The sequence below is a fragment of the Nicotiana sylvestris genome, chromosome 2, assembly GCF_000393655.2.
Source record: "Nicotiana sylvestris chromosome 2, ASM39365v2, whole genome shotgun sequence".
In the NCBI taxonomy this organism is placed as follows: Eukaryota; Viridiplantae; Streptophyta; class Magnoliopsida; order Solanales; family Solanaceae; genus Nicotiana; species Nicotiana sylvestris.
In genome coordinates, this window is record NC_091058.1 from 104,325,779 (window position 1) to 104,342,912 (window position 17,134).

The 17,134-nt window shown below is 41.0% G+C and overlaps 1 protein-coding gene across 1 annotated transcript; it reads left to right on the top strand.

Moving 5' to 3' along the window:
* Positions 1 to 6,774: 6,774 nt before the first annotated feature.
* Positions 6,775 to 9,442, top strand: LOC138885350 (uncharacterized). The gene is made up of 5 exons (XM_070166293.1): positions 6,775 to 7,239; positions 7,450 to 7,753; positions 7,984 to 8,217; positions 8,522 to 8,997; positions 9,191 to 9,442. Exons 1-5 carry the CDS (start codon positions 6,775 to 6,777, stop codon positions 9,440 to 9,442), a joined length of 1,731 nt encoding a protein of 576 aa, XP_070022394.1.
* Positions 9,443 to 17,134: the final 7,692 nt, after the last annotated feature.

Genomic DNA, 17,134 nt, shown 5'->3' on the forward strand with positions numbered 1-17,134 from the left:
AGGAAGATTTGCTGGGTTACCTTGGGATAGTCCTAATCTGTTGGCACCTGAAAATCGTATTGCTAAGGGATTTTTGAAGATGATAGGGCTGAAGAAAAATGACAATTTGAAATGCCTAAAGGACTCCTACATACCTTTTGAGTTCCTTTATGAAAGATACAATCACATCAGCTCCTATTGCATTTTTTATGATGAGTTCTCAGTCACTTCTTTAGGTTGGATTCATCGTAGGGTCTTCATGTTTACTATATGTTTCTTGGGCATGCTGGTATTCCCAATCCAAGGGGACAAGATCCATACTAGGTTGGCCATGGTGACCAAAACTCTGATGGACGGGATCGAGGGAGAGACATACACTATCATCCCTATGATCATTGCAGACATGTACCGGGCTTTGGCGCGATGTTAGAAGGGGTTCAGGTTCTTCGAGGGTTGCAACTTGCTACTACAAGTCTGGTTGTTGGAACATCTCCAAATGGGACAATACCGTCAAGAATTTCCACGAAGGTCGTGGAATGATCATATAGCCTTCCATCACCCCAAAAGAATGAACTACATTCCAAACATGTTTGCTCAGCTAGAGGACGCTGTGGGATGGGTACATCTTTTCGAAAATTTGACTGAGGATCAAGTCCAGTGGATGTTCGAGTGGTTCCCTACCGATGAATTCATCATCAGATCCAGGGATTTTCCACACTTGGTGTTGATTGGGTTGAGGGGCATATACCCTTACGCTCCTCTCAGGATTATGAGACAAGCAAGAAGGAGACAAATCATACCACGGGTCGCTAAAATGTGTCACTTCAGAGCCAATTTCCAAGGTAACGCCATCCCGTATAAGAATGAAGCGCAACACATGTGGACCTTAAAGATTATTGTGGAGAAGGATACTATTGAGCCAGACCGACATCACGTGGGCCACTCATACCCTTACCCTTCATGGTTGGAGGAGAACATAACTGGGGCCGTTGAGCCAAGGGCTGGGCTAGGAAACAGGGTCATAGACGAGGTTGCTGAAGCTGAGGAGAAGTACAACAAGCTGCGGAAAAGAGTTCGAGAGTCTGAATCCGAGCATATGGCACTTCACAAGGCTAATATGGAAATGATTAACGAGTGGAAAGAAAGAGCTGTTAAATCCAGCGAGAGGCTAGAATACCTCGAGTACAGTTTAATGGAGTTGGAAGGGAAGATGAGAAAAAGGGTCACTGACTACCAGAACGCTGAAGGAAATGAAGGAGGGCATCTTAAAAAGGGCATTCCTGCTGCTGAACCTGCGCGAGTTGGGAGAGTTTATCGACAAGAGCATCTAGTCTGAAGAGGTTCCTTCCGGGACAAAGTAGATTAGATTTATTTGTTTTCCTTTCAAATGTAATAAGGCCAAGAGCCATTAGTGACATTATCTTATTTAGTTTCATTTTGGATCGTTTACTTTTACTTTAATGAAATGAGGCAATTATTGGCACTAAATTTCTCCAAATTTATTTGTCGCTAGGCATACCTCGGGCACAATGAGGCTCCCAAATTAGGACCCGAATTTACATTCCCTCAATATGTGTTTAAATATTGCAAACATTTCAGAATCCTTACTGACTTGTCTACCTTTTTGTTTTTCTTTATTCTTTATTCCCATCTCCTAAGGTTGGTTCGCTCATACTGGCATCATCAACATATCACACCAGATCTAGAGGCCCTCCACCTCCTCCTACTCCAAGTAATACAAAAGGCAAAGGAAAAGCAAAAATGGACGATTTAAGTGGTATTCGAAAGGAGAATGCTGAGAACACAGAAGCTTCAAATCGCCGGAGTACCCCGACACCAAATGATCTAGTCTTGAGGTTGGAACAAAAGATATTAGAGCTACAAGGAGAGCTTGAGCAGGTCCACAATTTGGCAAACTTGTTACTCACCCTAAATGTCCTCGACATCAACCAACAAAACACAAAGATCCCAGCACCTCCCCAAAACACACAAAGGCAACATCCGCAAAACTCTCCTGCACCGCATCAAAACGCAACCCCACCCCAAAATCTCAATCCCCTACCAATACCAACTCCGCCGCGACATCACCATCAACCAATTTAGTACCCACCAACCACCTCCCCAAAACACACCACAACACATTCCTAATCCTCAAAACTCAACCAATGACCATCATTACACCCAAGTCCCTGGCACCCATCAAAGCAACTCTATATATGTGGAAACCGTACCTCACTCTGCCCAACCAACTTCCTATGTACTAGAATCAGCTGAGAAGGACTTGCTCATCAAGAACATGGCCGAAGAACTCAAGAAATTGACAAGTCCGGTTCAGGGTGTCAAAGGAATAGATGGTTTGAATTATGAAGATTTATGCATACAGCCAGATGTAGAACTACCAGAGGGGTACAAACCTCCCAAGTTCGAGATGTTTGACGGTACAGGTGATCCCAGGGTTCATCTAAGGACATATTGTGACAAGCTTGTCGGGGTCGCGAAAGACGAAAAAATCCAGATGAAACTCTTTATGAGGAGTCTTACTGGAGATGCTTTATCCCGGTACATCAACCAAGATCCCAAGAAATGGTCCAATTGGGTGAGTATGGCATCAGATTTCATGGACCGGTTCAGATTCAATAGAGAATGCACCGGATGTTTTCTACATCAAGAATCTTAAGAAGAAACCCACCGAAACTTTCCGCGAGTATGCTACTCGTTGGAGGTCGGAAGCGGCCAAGGTCAGACCATCTTTGGATGAGGAACACATGAATAAGTTCTTCGTCAGAGTACAGGATCCACAATATTATAAAAGATTGGTGGTTATTAAAAATCATAAATTCTCTGATATCATCAAACTCGGAGAAAGAATCGAACAAGGCATCAAGAGCGGGATGGTAACGAATTTTGAGGTACTACAGGCCACAAATAAGGCATTACAATCAGGCGACATATCAAAGAAGAGAGATGTTGGGGCAGTAATGGTGGCTCAGGGCCCAAAATCTCCACTTACCAATCAAACACCTCCACCTACATATCAAACACCTCCACCCACATATCAAACACCTCCACCCACAGATCAAGCATCACCGCCTACATATCAACCCTCATCTCCTCGCTATTCCCAACCAGCCACTGTCCATCCCACCTATAACTCCCAACCGTCTTATTTCCAGTCACCACCAACTCGCCAAAATTATCCAAGAACAAGGCCCAATTTCGATCGCAAACCACCCAAAAAATACACCGCCATTGATGAACCCAATGACTAGTTGTATGAGAGGTTGAAAGCCATGGGTTACGTCACTCATGTTCCCACTGTGGCATTAGAAAATCCATCCCAATAGATCAATCCAAACAAAACTTGTGGGTACCATTCCGGTATGAAGGGGCACACCACTGATGAGTGCCGAACATTGAAAGATAAGATCCAGACGCTAATTGACAACAAGGTCATACAGGCAAAAGAAGCCGCACCCAATGTCTGCAACAACCCTCTCCCTGGTCACAGAGGCGGTAAGGTACATGTGATAGAGACGAACGAAGAATGGGATCTTGAAGGGTCAATCGGGCTTATTCAAGAGGGTGATGACTCTAAACCCTCAGTCATACTTACTCCTATTGTAGTACAGACTCAGTCACAAATCGAGGTTGAGGTAGCTACATCAGTTCCATTTGAGGTAGAGATGGCTCCGCCTACGACCACCCATGCTCCGTTTGAAGTAGAAGTGGTCACACCTTTTACAATGATAGTATCAACCAAACCTCCTTTCCACTCAAAAGCAATACCTTGGGATTACGTTGCTGAAGCTCGGCAAAAAAGGAAGGCAAAAATGGAGGAATCCAATGCTGCACAAGGAATGACCAGGATCGGAAGAGTCTATACACCTGAACACTTGGGAGGACCAAGTAAGGATGCCACTACCAAGCAGCCTGTCATTGAAATAGGGCCAAATGACCTGTGGAGGAAGGTACAAGCAAAGGAGTATTCCATTATTGATCATTTGAACAAAAACCCAGCTCAGATATCCATCCTGTAACTGTTGCAAAATTCAGAGGTGCATAAGAATGCTTTAATAAAAGTGCTGAGTGAAGCTTATGTACCCAACAACATCACCAGTGGAGAGATGGCCAATATGGTAGGGCTGGTACTGGAAAGTCATAAGATCATCTTCCACGAAGATAAGCTACCACCTGAGGGGTTGAATCACAATCAAGCATTGCATATCACAGTGCAATTTAAAGACAAATTCATTTCCAAGGTCTTGGTTGACGGAGGTTCAAGCCTCAATATTTGTCCGTTGGACACTCTGAAAAGATTGGACAAAGGTTTTCATGAAATATGGGCAGGAAGCATGAATGTGAAAGCTTTTGATGGGTCTCAGAGGCCACGATTGGGAAAATTAACCTTTGCTTGCAGATGGGGCCAACTTGGTTCAACGTCGAGTTTTAGGTGCTCGACATACCGGCCTCATACAATCTTTTGTTGGGCCGACCATGGATCCATGCCGCTGGGGCTATGGAATCTACACTACATCAAGCCGTGAAATTCGAATGGAATTGTCAGGAGATGATCATTCACGGAGATGTGAGTAACCCCATTTACACCAGTCAAACCATCCCAGTTATTGGAAATAGAAGAAGGCTAGGAGGGGAAACCTATCATTATATTGAACGTGCCAATGCCATCGAGAAAGATAAATGGTGGAGCAGTAAAATAGAGAGCATACTGGCATGGTATGGGTATGAGCCCGACAAAGGGCTGGGGAAGAATCTCCAGAGTATCACTAAACCAATACGGCTAAAAGGTCATGGTACTACCTTTGGGCTCGGATATCAGTACACATGGAAAGAGTATAATGATTGGTCGTCTCCATGGCAAGGACCGTATTACCATCTCGAGCAACTAGTGCCACATCTAAATCAAGTTTTTCACCAAGCTGATACAATATGGGGAACTGCAGAAGAGGAAGCATTAGCTGGGCTGAAGAATCTGTTCGTGGAGGACGAAGACATGGACTGCAGTGCAATAATTGAGGAGGAGGAGGAGGAAGAAGGCCTCACTATTCAGACTGTGAAGAAAAGAGCTGTTATCAGGAATTGGACTGCCACACCACCCCGGGCCAGCCGAGTCCCTGGGTAGCTTGGCAGATTTTATTCCTATATTCATTTTAGGCATGTAAGATTTTCAGTTATTTGTTGTCAAGATTCACTTGTTTCAAAATAAATGCTTGATTCATCGAGTTGTACTCGTTTGAATGTTTTAAGTATTAATCAAATGCATTGCTCTTTATTATTTATTGTTATCTTTCATATTTTTCTTTCTACAGCGTTATTGTTACTTTTCCTGATGAACCGGTGACTCTGACATGTAATGAGGCAACACAACATGAGAATAGTGACTCGGATGAAGAAGATGAGATACCTGAGGAAGTTGTCAAGGAGGTTGAAAACTTTGGGAATAAGCCTAAGTCCAACCTAGACGAGACCGAAGCAGTAAATTTGGGGGACGCCGAGACCGCCAAGGAGACTCGAATCAACATTCACTTATCACCGACAGAGAAAGAGGAGTACATTTGTTTTTTAAAGGAGTATGAGGACATTTTTGCATGGTCATATGATGACATGACCGGTTTGATTACGTCCATAATGGCTCACAAGTTGCCTACCAATCCCATGTGTCCGCCAGTGAAGCAGAAACTCAGAAAGTTCAAACCAAACATGAGCCTGAAAATCATGGAGGAAGTTACCAAGCAGATCAAAGCCAAAGTTCTCAGGGTGGTTGAGTACCCAACCTGGTTAGCTAACATTCTGCCAGTTCCGAAGAAAGATGGGAAAGTCAGAGTATGTGTTGACTATCGGGATTTAAACAAAGCAAGTCCCAAGGATGACTTTCCACTGTCAAACATACACATCCTGATCGATAATTGCGCAAAGCATGAACTCCAATCTTTTGTAGATTGCTTCACGGGTTATCACCGGATCTGGATGGACGAAGAAGGCGCGGAGAAAATAGCCTTTATTACACCATGGGGGGTATACTGCTACAAGATGATGCCATTTGGTCTAAAGAATGTTGGGGCTACCTAAATGAGAGCCACGACAACCATCTTCCATGATATGATACAAAAAGAAATAGAGGTGTATGTGGACGACGTCATTATCAAATCCAAGAGGGTCGCAGACCACATAGCCGACTTGAGAAAGTTTTTTGACAGGTTAAGGAGGTATAATTTGAAGTTGAACCCCGCAAAGTGTGCATTCAGGGTTCCCGCGGGAAAGTTATTGGGATTCATTATCAGTTGTCGAGGGATCGAGCTAGATCCATCTAAAGTCAAGGCTATTCAGGAGTTACTGCCGCCTAGGAGCAAAAAGGATGTGATGAGCTTTCTAGGACGTCTCAACTATATCAGTCATTTCATAGCACAGTCCACGGTCATATGTGAACCCATCTTCAAGATGCTGAGGAAAGATGCCGAAACAAGCTGGACCGAGGATTGTCAGAAAGCTTTTGACAAAATCAAGGAGTACCTATCCACACCACCGGTTTTGGTCCCGCTAGAGCCGGGATGACCTTTGCTACTCTATCTATCTATATTGGATGGAGACATTGGATGTGTTCTAGGACAACACGACAAGATAGGAAGAAAGAAGCAAGCCATATATTACTTGAGTAAGAAGTTCACGCCTTATGAAGCACGATACTCTCTGCTAGATCGCACTTGCTGTGCTTTGACTTAGACGGCCCAGAAGTTGAGGCATTACTTCTGTGCCTATACTACATAGTTCATATCTAGGATGGATCCTTTGAAATATATATTTCAGAAACCCATGCCAATTGGGAAGTTAGCTAAGTGGCAAATACTGTTGAGTGAGTTTGATATCGTCTACATAACTCAAAAGGCGGTCAAAGGTCAAGTATTGGCAGATCATCTTGTTGAAAACCCAATGGGAGGAGAATACGAACCCTTGGAAACATATTTTCCTGATGAAGAAGTGTCGTTTGTAGGGGAAGACATTACCGAAACATACGATGGTTGGAGGATGTTCTTTGACAGAGCTGCAAATTTCAAAGGAGTGGGCATTGGAGCAATTTTGGTATCAAAAACCGATCAACATTATCTGGTATCTGCTAAACTCAGATTTTCCTGCACCAACAACATGGCAGAATATGAAGCATGCATACTAGTACTCAACATGGTAGTCGACATGAATATTCAGGAGCTGTTGGTAATTGGTGATTCAGATTTGCTTGTGCACCAGGTACAAGGAGAGTGGGCCACCAAGAATTCTAAGATATTGCCATATCTGCACCATGTACATGAATTGAGAAAGAGGTTCACGAAGATAGAGTTTTGACATATACCCAGAATTCATAATGAGTTTGCCGATGCATTGGCCACCTTGTCATCTATAATACAACATCCAGATAAGAATTTCATTGATCCCATCCCAGTAAGAATCCATAATCAGCCGGCGTATTATGCTCATATTGAAGAAGAAACAGATGGTAAACCTTCGTTCCATGACATCAAGGAGTATTTGACGAAAGGAGAGTATCTGGAGCATGCAAACCACAATCAGAAATGCACACTCCGGATATTGTCCAATCACTTCTTCCACAGTGGAGGAAACTTGTACAGAATAACTCATTATTTGGGATTGCTGAGATGTGTCAACGCAAAGGAAGCTTCTAAGCAACTTGAGGATATACATGCTGGGACCTGCGACCCGCATATTATTGGTTTTGTCTTAGCCAAGAAGATACTCAGGGCTGGTTACTTTTGGATGACCATGGAAATAGATTGCATCTAGTACGTCTGCAAAGGCCACCAATGTCAAGTGCATGCCAATATGATAAAAGTACTGCCAAACGAGCTCAATGCAACAAGCTCACCTTGGCCATTCCCGCCTGGGGAATGGATGTCATTGGTCCAATCGAGCCCACTGCTTCAAATAGGCACAGGTTTATTCTAGTGGCCATTGATTACTTCACAAAATGGGTAGAGGCTGCATCTTACAAAGCTGTGACCAAGAAAGTCGTCGTAGATTTTGTAAAAGATCGTATTATTTGCCGATTCAGAGTTACCGAGTCCATTGTTACTGATAATGCTGCCAATCTCAACAGTGATAAAAAGAAAGCCCTATGTGAAACTTTCAAAATCAAGCACAAGGGAGAAACAGATGTGCTCATGTTGAAGAAGAAACATATGAAAAGCCTTGGTTCCATGACATCAAAGAGTATTTATCAAAGGGAGAATATCCGGAGCATGCAAACCACACTCAGAAATGCACATTCCGGAGATTGTCCAATCACTTCTTCCACAGCGGAGAAAATCTGTACAGAAGAACTCCTGATTTGGGATTGCTAAGATGTGTCCACGCAAAAGAAGCTTCTAAACTGCTTGAGGACGTACATGTTGGGACCTGTGGCCTGCACATGAATGGTTTTGGCTTGGCTAAGAAGATACTTAGGGCCGGTTACTTTTGGATGACCATGGAGACAAATTGCATCCAGTATGTCCTCAAATGCTTCCAATGCCAGGTGCATGCCGATATGATAAAAGTGCTGCCAAACGAGCTCAATGCAACAAGCTCACCTTGGCCATTCGCCGCCTGGGGAATGGATGTCATCGTCCGATTGAGCCCATTACTTCAAATGGGCACAAGTTTATTCTGGTAGCCATTGATTACTTCACAAAATGGATAGAGGCTACATCTTACAAAGCTATAACAAAGAAAGTCGTCGCAGATTTTGTCAAAGATCGTATTGTTTGCCGATTTGGAGTTCTCGAGCCCATTGTTACTAATAATGCTGCCAATCTCAACAGTGATTTGATGAAAGCCATGTGTGAAACTTTCAAAATCAAGTACAAGAATTCCACAGCCTATAGACCTCAGATGAATGGAGCCGCAGAAGCCGCAAACAAAAACATCAAGAAGATACTAAGGAAGATGGTAGAAAACCACAAACAATGGCATGAGAAGCTCTCATTTGCTTTGTTGGGATACCGCACCACGGTTTGTACATCAACCGGGGCAACTCCCTACATGCTAGTTTTGGTGCTGAGCTATCATCCCAACCGAGGTAGAGATTCCATCTTTAAGGATTATACAAAAAGTCGAACTCAGCGATGCAGAATGGATAAAAAGCTGCTATGAACAATTGGCCCTTATCGATGGAAAAAGAGTGAAAGCAATATGTCATGGTCAGCTTTATCAGAATAGAATGTCCAGAGCTTTCAACAAAAGGGTCAAACCAACGCAATTTGCGCCAGGACATCTGGTACTGAAGAAGATCTTCCTACATCAAGATGAAGCCAAAGGGAAATTCTCTCCCAACTGGAAAGGTCCTTTCATGGTCCATAGGGTGCTGACAGGAAGAGCACTTATACTCACAGAAATGGATGGAGAAATTTGGCCAAAACCAATCAATTCAGACGCAGTCAAGAGATACTATACTTAGATTATTTACATTTTTTCATAAGATGTAACTGAACTATGCTTGACCCGATTCCCGTTTAAGAGGGGATACATAGTCAGCCTTATGGGTTCGGTCATATCATAATAAAATTTCCAAGATCAGAGACTAGGGCAGAATTTAGAGGAGGACCCTCAAAATTTCGGAGTAAGTCCAGCCAAACCCAACATATGTCAGACAGTTAGAAATCAGTTAAGAAACTAGGGCAGAATTTTTAGAAGGATTCTCAAAATTCCGAAGAAAGTTTAACAAGGCTCATTACCCGCAAACGGCCGAAGGATCATCTACCAAACTAGGGCAGAATTTTGAGGAGGACCCTCAAAATTCTAACATGAGAAAGCTGCAGTGTCTCTGAAATGTGTTACAGTCATTAGTTCATCTAAAACAAATCACTTGATATATCAATACGTTTCTAAAATAACTCTATTTTGATCAATAATTTGCATATTTTCGATAACTTTATTTCTGTAACAGTCAAAGTTACCCAGGGAAACTCGAAAAGGCCTCAAGAACAAAGCAAAGCAAGGCCAGTGGGCAAAGGCACGAACCAACCTCCCCTCACAAAACTTACAATTTTTCTTTGAACGCAAGCATATCTGACGTAGCCATAGCATCCGCAAATATATACACTCAACCAGATCACTATCAGTCAGGCCATCAGATGCCAAACATATCTTCAGCTAAGACATATGCTACTCTCGTTTTCCCCTCATTCTTTGCATAAGGCTAATCCATGCCTCCATATTTGCACGAGGCTAATCCTTGCCTCCATATTTGCACGAGGCTAATCCCTGCCTCCATATTTGCATGAGGATAATCCTTGCCTCCATACCTGCATGAGGCTAATCCCTGCCTCCATATTTGCATGAGGCTAATCCCTGCCTCCATATTTTCATAAGGCTAATCCCTGCCTCCATACCTTCATGAGGCTAACTGCCTCCATACCTGTATGAGGCTAATCCCTACCTCCATATTTGCATGAGGCTAATCCCTACCTCCCTACCTGCATGAGGCTAATCCCTGCCTCCATATTTGCATGAGGCTAATCCATTCTTCCATATTTGCATGAGGCTAATCCCCGCCTCCCTACCTGCATGAGGCTAATCCTTGTCTCCAAATTTGCATGAGGCTAATCCCTACCTCCATATTTGCATGAGGCTAATCCCTGCCTCCATACCTGCATGAGGCTAATCCCTGCCTCCATACCTGCATGAGGCTAATCCCTGCCTCCCTACCTGCATAAGGCTAATCCCTGCCTCCATATTTGCATGAGGTTAATCCCTGCCTCCATATTTGCATGAGGTTAATCCCTGCCTCCATATTTGCATGAGGCTAATCTCTGCCTCCATACCTGTATGAGGCTAATCCTTGCCTCCATATTTTGCATAAGGCTAATCCCTGCCTCCATATTTGCATGAGGTTAATCCTTGCCTCCATACCTGCATGAAGTTAATCCTTGCCTCCATACCTGCATGAGGCTAATCCCTGCCTCCATACCTACATGAGACTAATCCCTGCCTCCACACCTGCATGAGGCTAATTCCTGCCTCCACATTTTCATTGGACTAAGCACTGTCCCTCCTTACATAAACATTGCTCTATTCTAGTACTATCTAACTTGCTTTTCAATTGGGCTAAGCTATGACCTTCATTTCACAAGACTAAGCCTTGTCTTTATAACACCATATTACTGCATCTCATGGGCTGAAATACGGCCAATCTATCCAAAGGCATCATAGTCTAAAAGGCATAAATCTCATAGCCGGAAGACAACATGCCATGGCCTAAGGATCCCTCAAATTTGCATATCGTTATTCAAAGGTGTCGTAGTTCGGAGGCATCATCTTCATGGCCCGAGAACATCATTTCATGGCCTACAAATCTCGCACTAAACAATTCATGGCCCTGGACATCATAGTTTGAGGACGTCATCCTTAAAGCGTCCGAAGACAACTTCATGGTCCAAAGGGAATCTGCATCATGTTTAAATTTTCGCACAAATACATGTCTGCAGCATCTCATTATCTGCGGGTGACCAACAAGCAACCGCTATCCTAGCAGGAGCGACCTCACTCCAGTTCCTTCAAATTACCTCAAACCTAATCGTTCACCATAACTGCTCTTGCATCTTATGTCCGTTCATGTAATGACTTCATCGGTATATTCTGCCAATGAATTCAGAACTACACATGGCTTGATTCCTGTCAAATCAGGGATATGTAGGCAACTCAAGACCGGAGTCTGACCTCTATCTTTCAAAAACACCCCATTTGGTCAAAATTGGTCATCATTTCTTTACCTGAAAACTCTTTCATCCTTCCCAGATAAGAGGGGAAGCTGTTGATACCCAATTTTTCCTCACATATTTTAAACATGTATATATACTTTCAAAATAGTACATATGCTAAGCATGCATAATTTTTTTTTTTATAATTTTTTCATAGTTTTAAAAGCTCCAAATCAATTTATTTCTTCTCTTCTATTATATAAATATACAATAATTTTCCTTTAAATTATTTTTGTGATGATTTAGGCATCTAAATTTATTATTTATGCCAACATAGTGTTTAAATATTTTTAGTGCATTTTTGTAATTACATTTACATTGTTTAGGCTAAATTGCACATCTTTGCAATAATAGCCCATACTAATGTATAATTATATTATTTATGCATAAAATGATCTTTTATATTTTTAAAATGTTAAATAACTATTTTAAATCATTTTAATACACAAAGATATTTTTTGGTATTCATTTATTTTTTTATAAATTATTTAGTTATTAAAATTAGCTATTTAAAATCTGGCCCTATTTTTATTCAAATTTGACCCAATACCCAGCCCAATTTTTAACCTAAACCTACCCAGCCCAAAACTTAATGCCTGACCCAGCCCCAATCTCATTGAATCTCGGTCGTTGATCATAGAGATCAACAACCACAATTAACCCTTTCCTTTTTTAACCAAACGATCCCCCCCAAAACCCGGCCATTTTTCTCACCAACCGCCGCCCTGAAATCCCTTCCCTCTCCAAAAGCTCTCAAGCCTTAACCCTAATTTTTACCCACATCGCCGGTCATCTGCTGCCTTTCATGGTGTTTCCCCACCACCATCAGGCCTCTAATGGACTCTCTTACGTTGGTATTGCCATCTCTAAGGTCCTCGAGGGACCAGGGTCAGTCCGCTTGCATCTATGGCCCTTTCTCACTTGTTTCGGGTTGTTCCGGTTTGATTCTGAGTAAGATTTTCCTATATCTATGGGTTTCTAAGCTTGCTTCTTCACCTCTGTGTTGTTCTTCTCGAAACCCTAATTTCTTCCTTCTGAACTTCTTAGATCTACAGATCTGAGATGGTTTGGACCTAATTCATATGAGTTTTATAAGAACCTTTTGATTTTTTACAAGAATTGTCTGATTTTTGAATGTTTTTTCATTTTCTCTAAACTAGGGTTTCCGGAAATTTCTTTTTCCAAAACATTTGATAATTTTGAGTATTTAATCTTCTATTTACTACATGTTTTAATCGATTTTGTTAGGTTTGCTCTAACCTTAACTCGTTTATACTAAAATCCCTAATTTTTCGGCATTTTTTGTTTGGTTTATGAGCTACTTGTGTACTGACTTTGTCATTTCTTTGGTTCAGTGATTTTTCTTTAGCCAATTAGATGTCTTGTGATTTTCTTATCCTAATATGCCTCTACTGAGTTTCTTGGTTCAACTTGTCTACTGACTCTATATGTCTATGTTCATTCCGACTATTCATGGTAAACCAATATTTTTCTCCTTAAATCAGGGTTGTTTTGGATTTTGATTTACCAATGTGCTTCGTTAAAAACTCTGTGTTAAGCCCTGACTATTCCTTCCTTGCCTGTTTGGATTGTCTGCAATATTTGCTGACTCTTTACGTGATTTTCTCTTAAACCCTGGACTATTATGAAGTTCTTATTTTGGTTTGATTGAAACTCTTTTCCTTAACAAAACCTTTGATTCTTACTGCTCTACTCGGTTTGATTGAACTTCTTGCCTTAATTAGTTTTCTCTTGCCTTATTTGTTATTTGTTGATTCTTGCCAATTATTTCCTTAATTGAACTCATGTTCATTCACCCCTAATTACCTACTATATACCCAAGCCTTACTTGATTCCCTTCCCTAAATATCTGTCATGCTTTTACTGTTGATTGATTATCCCTTGATTAAGGGGAAGACTTACTGATTTTACGTGTGTGAGTGATTATGTGAATTTCCCTAATTGCTACATAATTGATCCCACGCCTTATTTTGTTTAACTCTTGATTACTATATAAACTCCCTCTTATTTTAACTTCTGGACACGAATAATTGTTCAAAACTACCACTTTTACACTATAAAAAGGCTCTCTCTACCCTCCTTGCTACTTGTGATATCTGTTGTTCTAGTTGGCTGCAAGCCAAGGCTGGAAATTGCACAATACCTTTCTCACATCTTGTGTTTTTTCATTCTTTAACTAGGTATGCTTTTGATTAATTTTAAGAATCAAAACCTATGTGTTTACTTACTGCTTTAGTCCATATAGCCTGAGTCCATTCTTGCCCATGTTTACTGCTTACCCAGCATGCCTAATACTGCCTATTCAAATTTGTAATTAGCATGTTTCCACTTTACTTGCTTGTTTGCTATCTTGTTTAACATGTCTACATATGAAACTAAGCCTGACTACTGTTTATCTATCATGCCTAAACTCTGCCTTTGTGTAATTAGCATGCCTTCACCTGTTAATACTTGCCTAACAAGCCCATCTAAGTCTTTGCCTATTCTGCCTCACTCCTGCTAAGTTAATTACTCTCCCTAGAATGACTTCAACATGTTTCTGCTGTGATCTTTGCTGCATGACCTACATTCTACCTACTAGTTCTATAGAACCCCCTCAAAACTCTATGTATCATGTTGTTTGTATGCTCCATTAAGGTGTACTCTCTATGTTCCCAATCCCCCTTCCCTTGTATGAAGGTTGCTTGCCAAAGTGCTCCCTAAAACCGTTAACTTGTATTCTGACTGCAAAATTATTTCTTTACACTTTCCTCAAATTGTTTTTATCACTAATGGTTTTCAGAAGTTCTTTTCCGTCCTTAGACCTTTCTTTTAAACTCTTTCAAACCATTATGCACATTCACTTACTCCTAGAATACTAGGTCCTGCCCCTCTGGTATGTGTACTGCTTAGAGATCCTTGAGATCTCTTTGAAGTCTGGCATATCAGAGCTGGCACTTTCACACTACACAATAATCAGTTGTTATTTGAGAAAGGTCTAGGTGTGAGCATTGCCCGAGATCCTTGAGGTCCTTAGGAAACTTTGACACACCTAGACATGAAATTGGCTATGGAACTTTGGCATTTGAGACTACTGGAGGCTTGGAAATCATTTGGGCCTACCTTAGGCTCCCTATAGATTAATTTATGTTATTTATGTATTTTTATTCAATTTATTAGTCTGTAATAATTATTGTAAACAAACAGTGGGGTGACTAGTGAAAAGGGAGGGTAGTTATATACTATAGGTAAAGTTGGGTAGATACCATGCCTATAGGGTCCATGTTGATTCAAATGTGTTTGTTAGATAACATGCCTATAGGATCTACTTTGGTTTAAATAAGTTCTGTTTGCTTTACTTCCACACAATTAGAAGCCATGCCTATAGGATCTAAATCAGCTTTTAATAATTAGGTATCATGCCTATAAGAGTTAAAATTAGCTTTAATAGAAATCATGCCTATAGGGGTTTCACTTTGGTCAAATGAATTCTACTTGCTTCACATTATGTTTGATTATAATCATGCCTATAGGACTTAAAACTAGTTTGGTTAGAAAATCGGTTTAATTCATATTTATTCTGAATTGGTTTAGTTAATTAATCTGTCCGCTCCTTTAATAAGTTTTCAATGCTGCCTTAATTAATATTACTAGAGAACATGCCTATAGGATCTAAACTGCCGTTAAGAAAATTGTTTGCTATTTTGTTGCATTCTTAATCAATAATAGATATCATGATCCTAGGATATCACTATTACGCGTCTAGGAAAACCTATAGGGCAAATAAGACCCTGTAAACTATAAAATTGTGCCTTGTTATTTGAGGTTGCTCACATTCAACAGGTTTAAAAGAATCAGTAGGCAAGCAGGATTCAGTTCTTTGACACTTTGGTCCCAATTCAATACGGTATACTCTCTGCTCACCTAGATATCATGTTCTAAGGTTTTTCTCTTAAATCCCTGAAATTGTTCTTTGAGACGTGCACTTAGTTGTTCTGTTTGCGGAGGTAAAAATGTGAGCCTTTAATTGTTCCCTCTTTAAATGCAGTCCTAATTGTTTTGATTGACACTTAGACTTTTCTCCTTTAAATACCTTAGGATGGTCTAGAACTACCAAAATTAGAGGTCCTAAATACCTCCAGGGCCACAAGGAAGGTACAGGTAGTGCACGCATAGAATATCTCTCAAACTTGCTAAAACGCTTTAGGCTATGACCAAGGAGAGGGAATTGGGTAGTAAGGATATGATGACTACGTGCTAATGTCACGTGTAGCCCCTCATTGAGGAGTGATTACCGGATATTCTGTGGGTATGATCCTGTAGGCTAACCAACCTAGGACCCCTCTTTCCTAACTCTCGTTGTTTAAATAAATTTACTTTTCTTTATATATGTGCAACTTGTTCAAGCCTTTCCCTTGTTTCATTACTTGAATCATACATGTGCTTAGAATGTCAAAATATGCCTTTACTAGCAAGTACGTGTTAAAACTGTTTATTTGTTAAAATGACTAATTCACATAGTTTAAGTTCGACCGGGACCCACCGTTGTGGACCGCAAGGTGTGCCTAACACCTTGCCCTCAAGGTTATTTCGAGTACTTGCCCTAAATCTCTGGTAATGCAAACTAGTCCATGAGTTTATTTCTCAAGGTGCCCTAGCGCACCATAATCTGTTAGGTGGCGACTCTTCAAATACCCAAATCCCAAAAGGAAACGAGTTATTTCGCCCCATGAATGTCGAAACCCGGACTTCCCCGTCAAGGGAAAAAAGGGGGCGCGACAATGAAGGAAGCTTTTTCTTCATCTAGAGGATCCATTTTAATCTGATTATATCCTGAATAAGAATCTAAAAAACTTAACAAGTCATGCCCTGCAGTAGCATCAATTAGTTGATTTATGTGTAGCAATGGAAAAGAATCTTTAGGGCAAGATTTATTCAGATCAGTATAATCTACACAAACTCGCCACTTACCATTCTTTTTAGGTACTACAACAGTATTAGCCAACCAATCTGGATACTTTACCTCGCGGATAGATCCAATTTTTAAAGTTTTTGCACCTCATCTTGAGTCACCTGGTTTTTGAAGGAGCCTTGCTTTCTTTTCTTTTGTTTGACAGGTAGGTACGATATATCTTCAATTAATTTGTGGGCCATTACCTCCGGTGGTATACCTGTAATATCTGAATGGACCAAGTAAAACAATTTGCATTAGCCTTTAAAAATTCAATCAACTTAGATTTCATTTCTAGGCTGAGGTTAGTTCCAATGTAGATTTTTCTGTTTGGCCAATGTACAAATAGCTCCACAGCTTTCAGTTCCTCGATCGTTGTTTTGATATTTTCATTTTCTTCTGGTTCTTGAATAGTATCTGGCCTCAAATCTACATCTGG

What these genes read in the sequence shown, in the direction of transcription:
- LOC138885350 (XM_070166293.1), top strand. Translation starts at nt 6,775, where the DNA reads ATGGATCCTTTGAAATATATATTTCAGAAACCCATGCCAATTGGGAAG. An exon ending in CAAGAAGATACTCAGGGCTG is followed by an intron (nt 7,754 to 7,983) that starts GTTACTTTTGGA and finishes CAAAATGGGTAG; the next exon opens with AGGCTGCATCTTACAAAGCT. An exon ending in TGGTTCCATGACATCAAAGA is followed by an intron (nt 8,218 to 8,521) that starts GTATTTATCAAA and finishes TTCCAATGCCAG; the next exon opens with GTGCATGCCGATATGATAAA.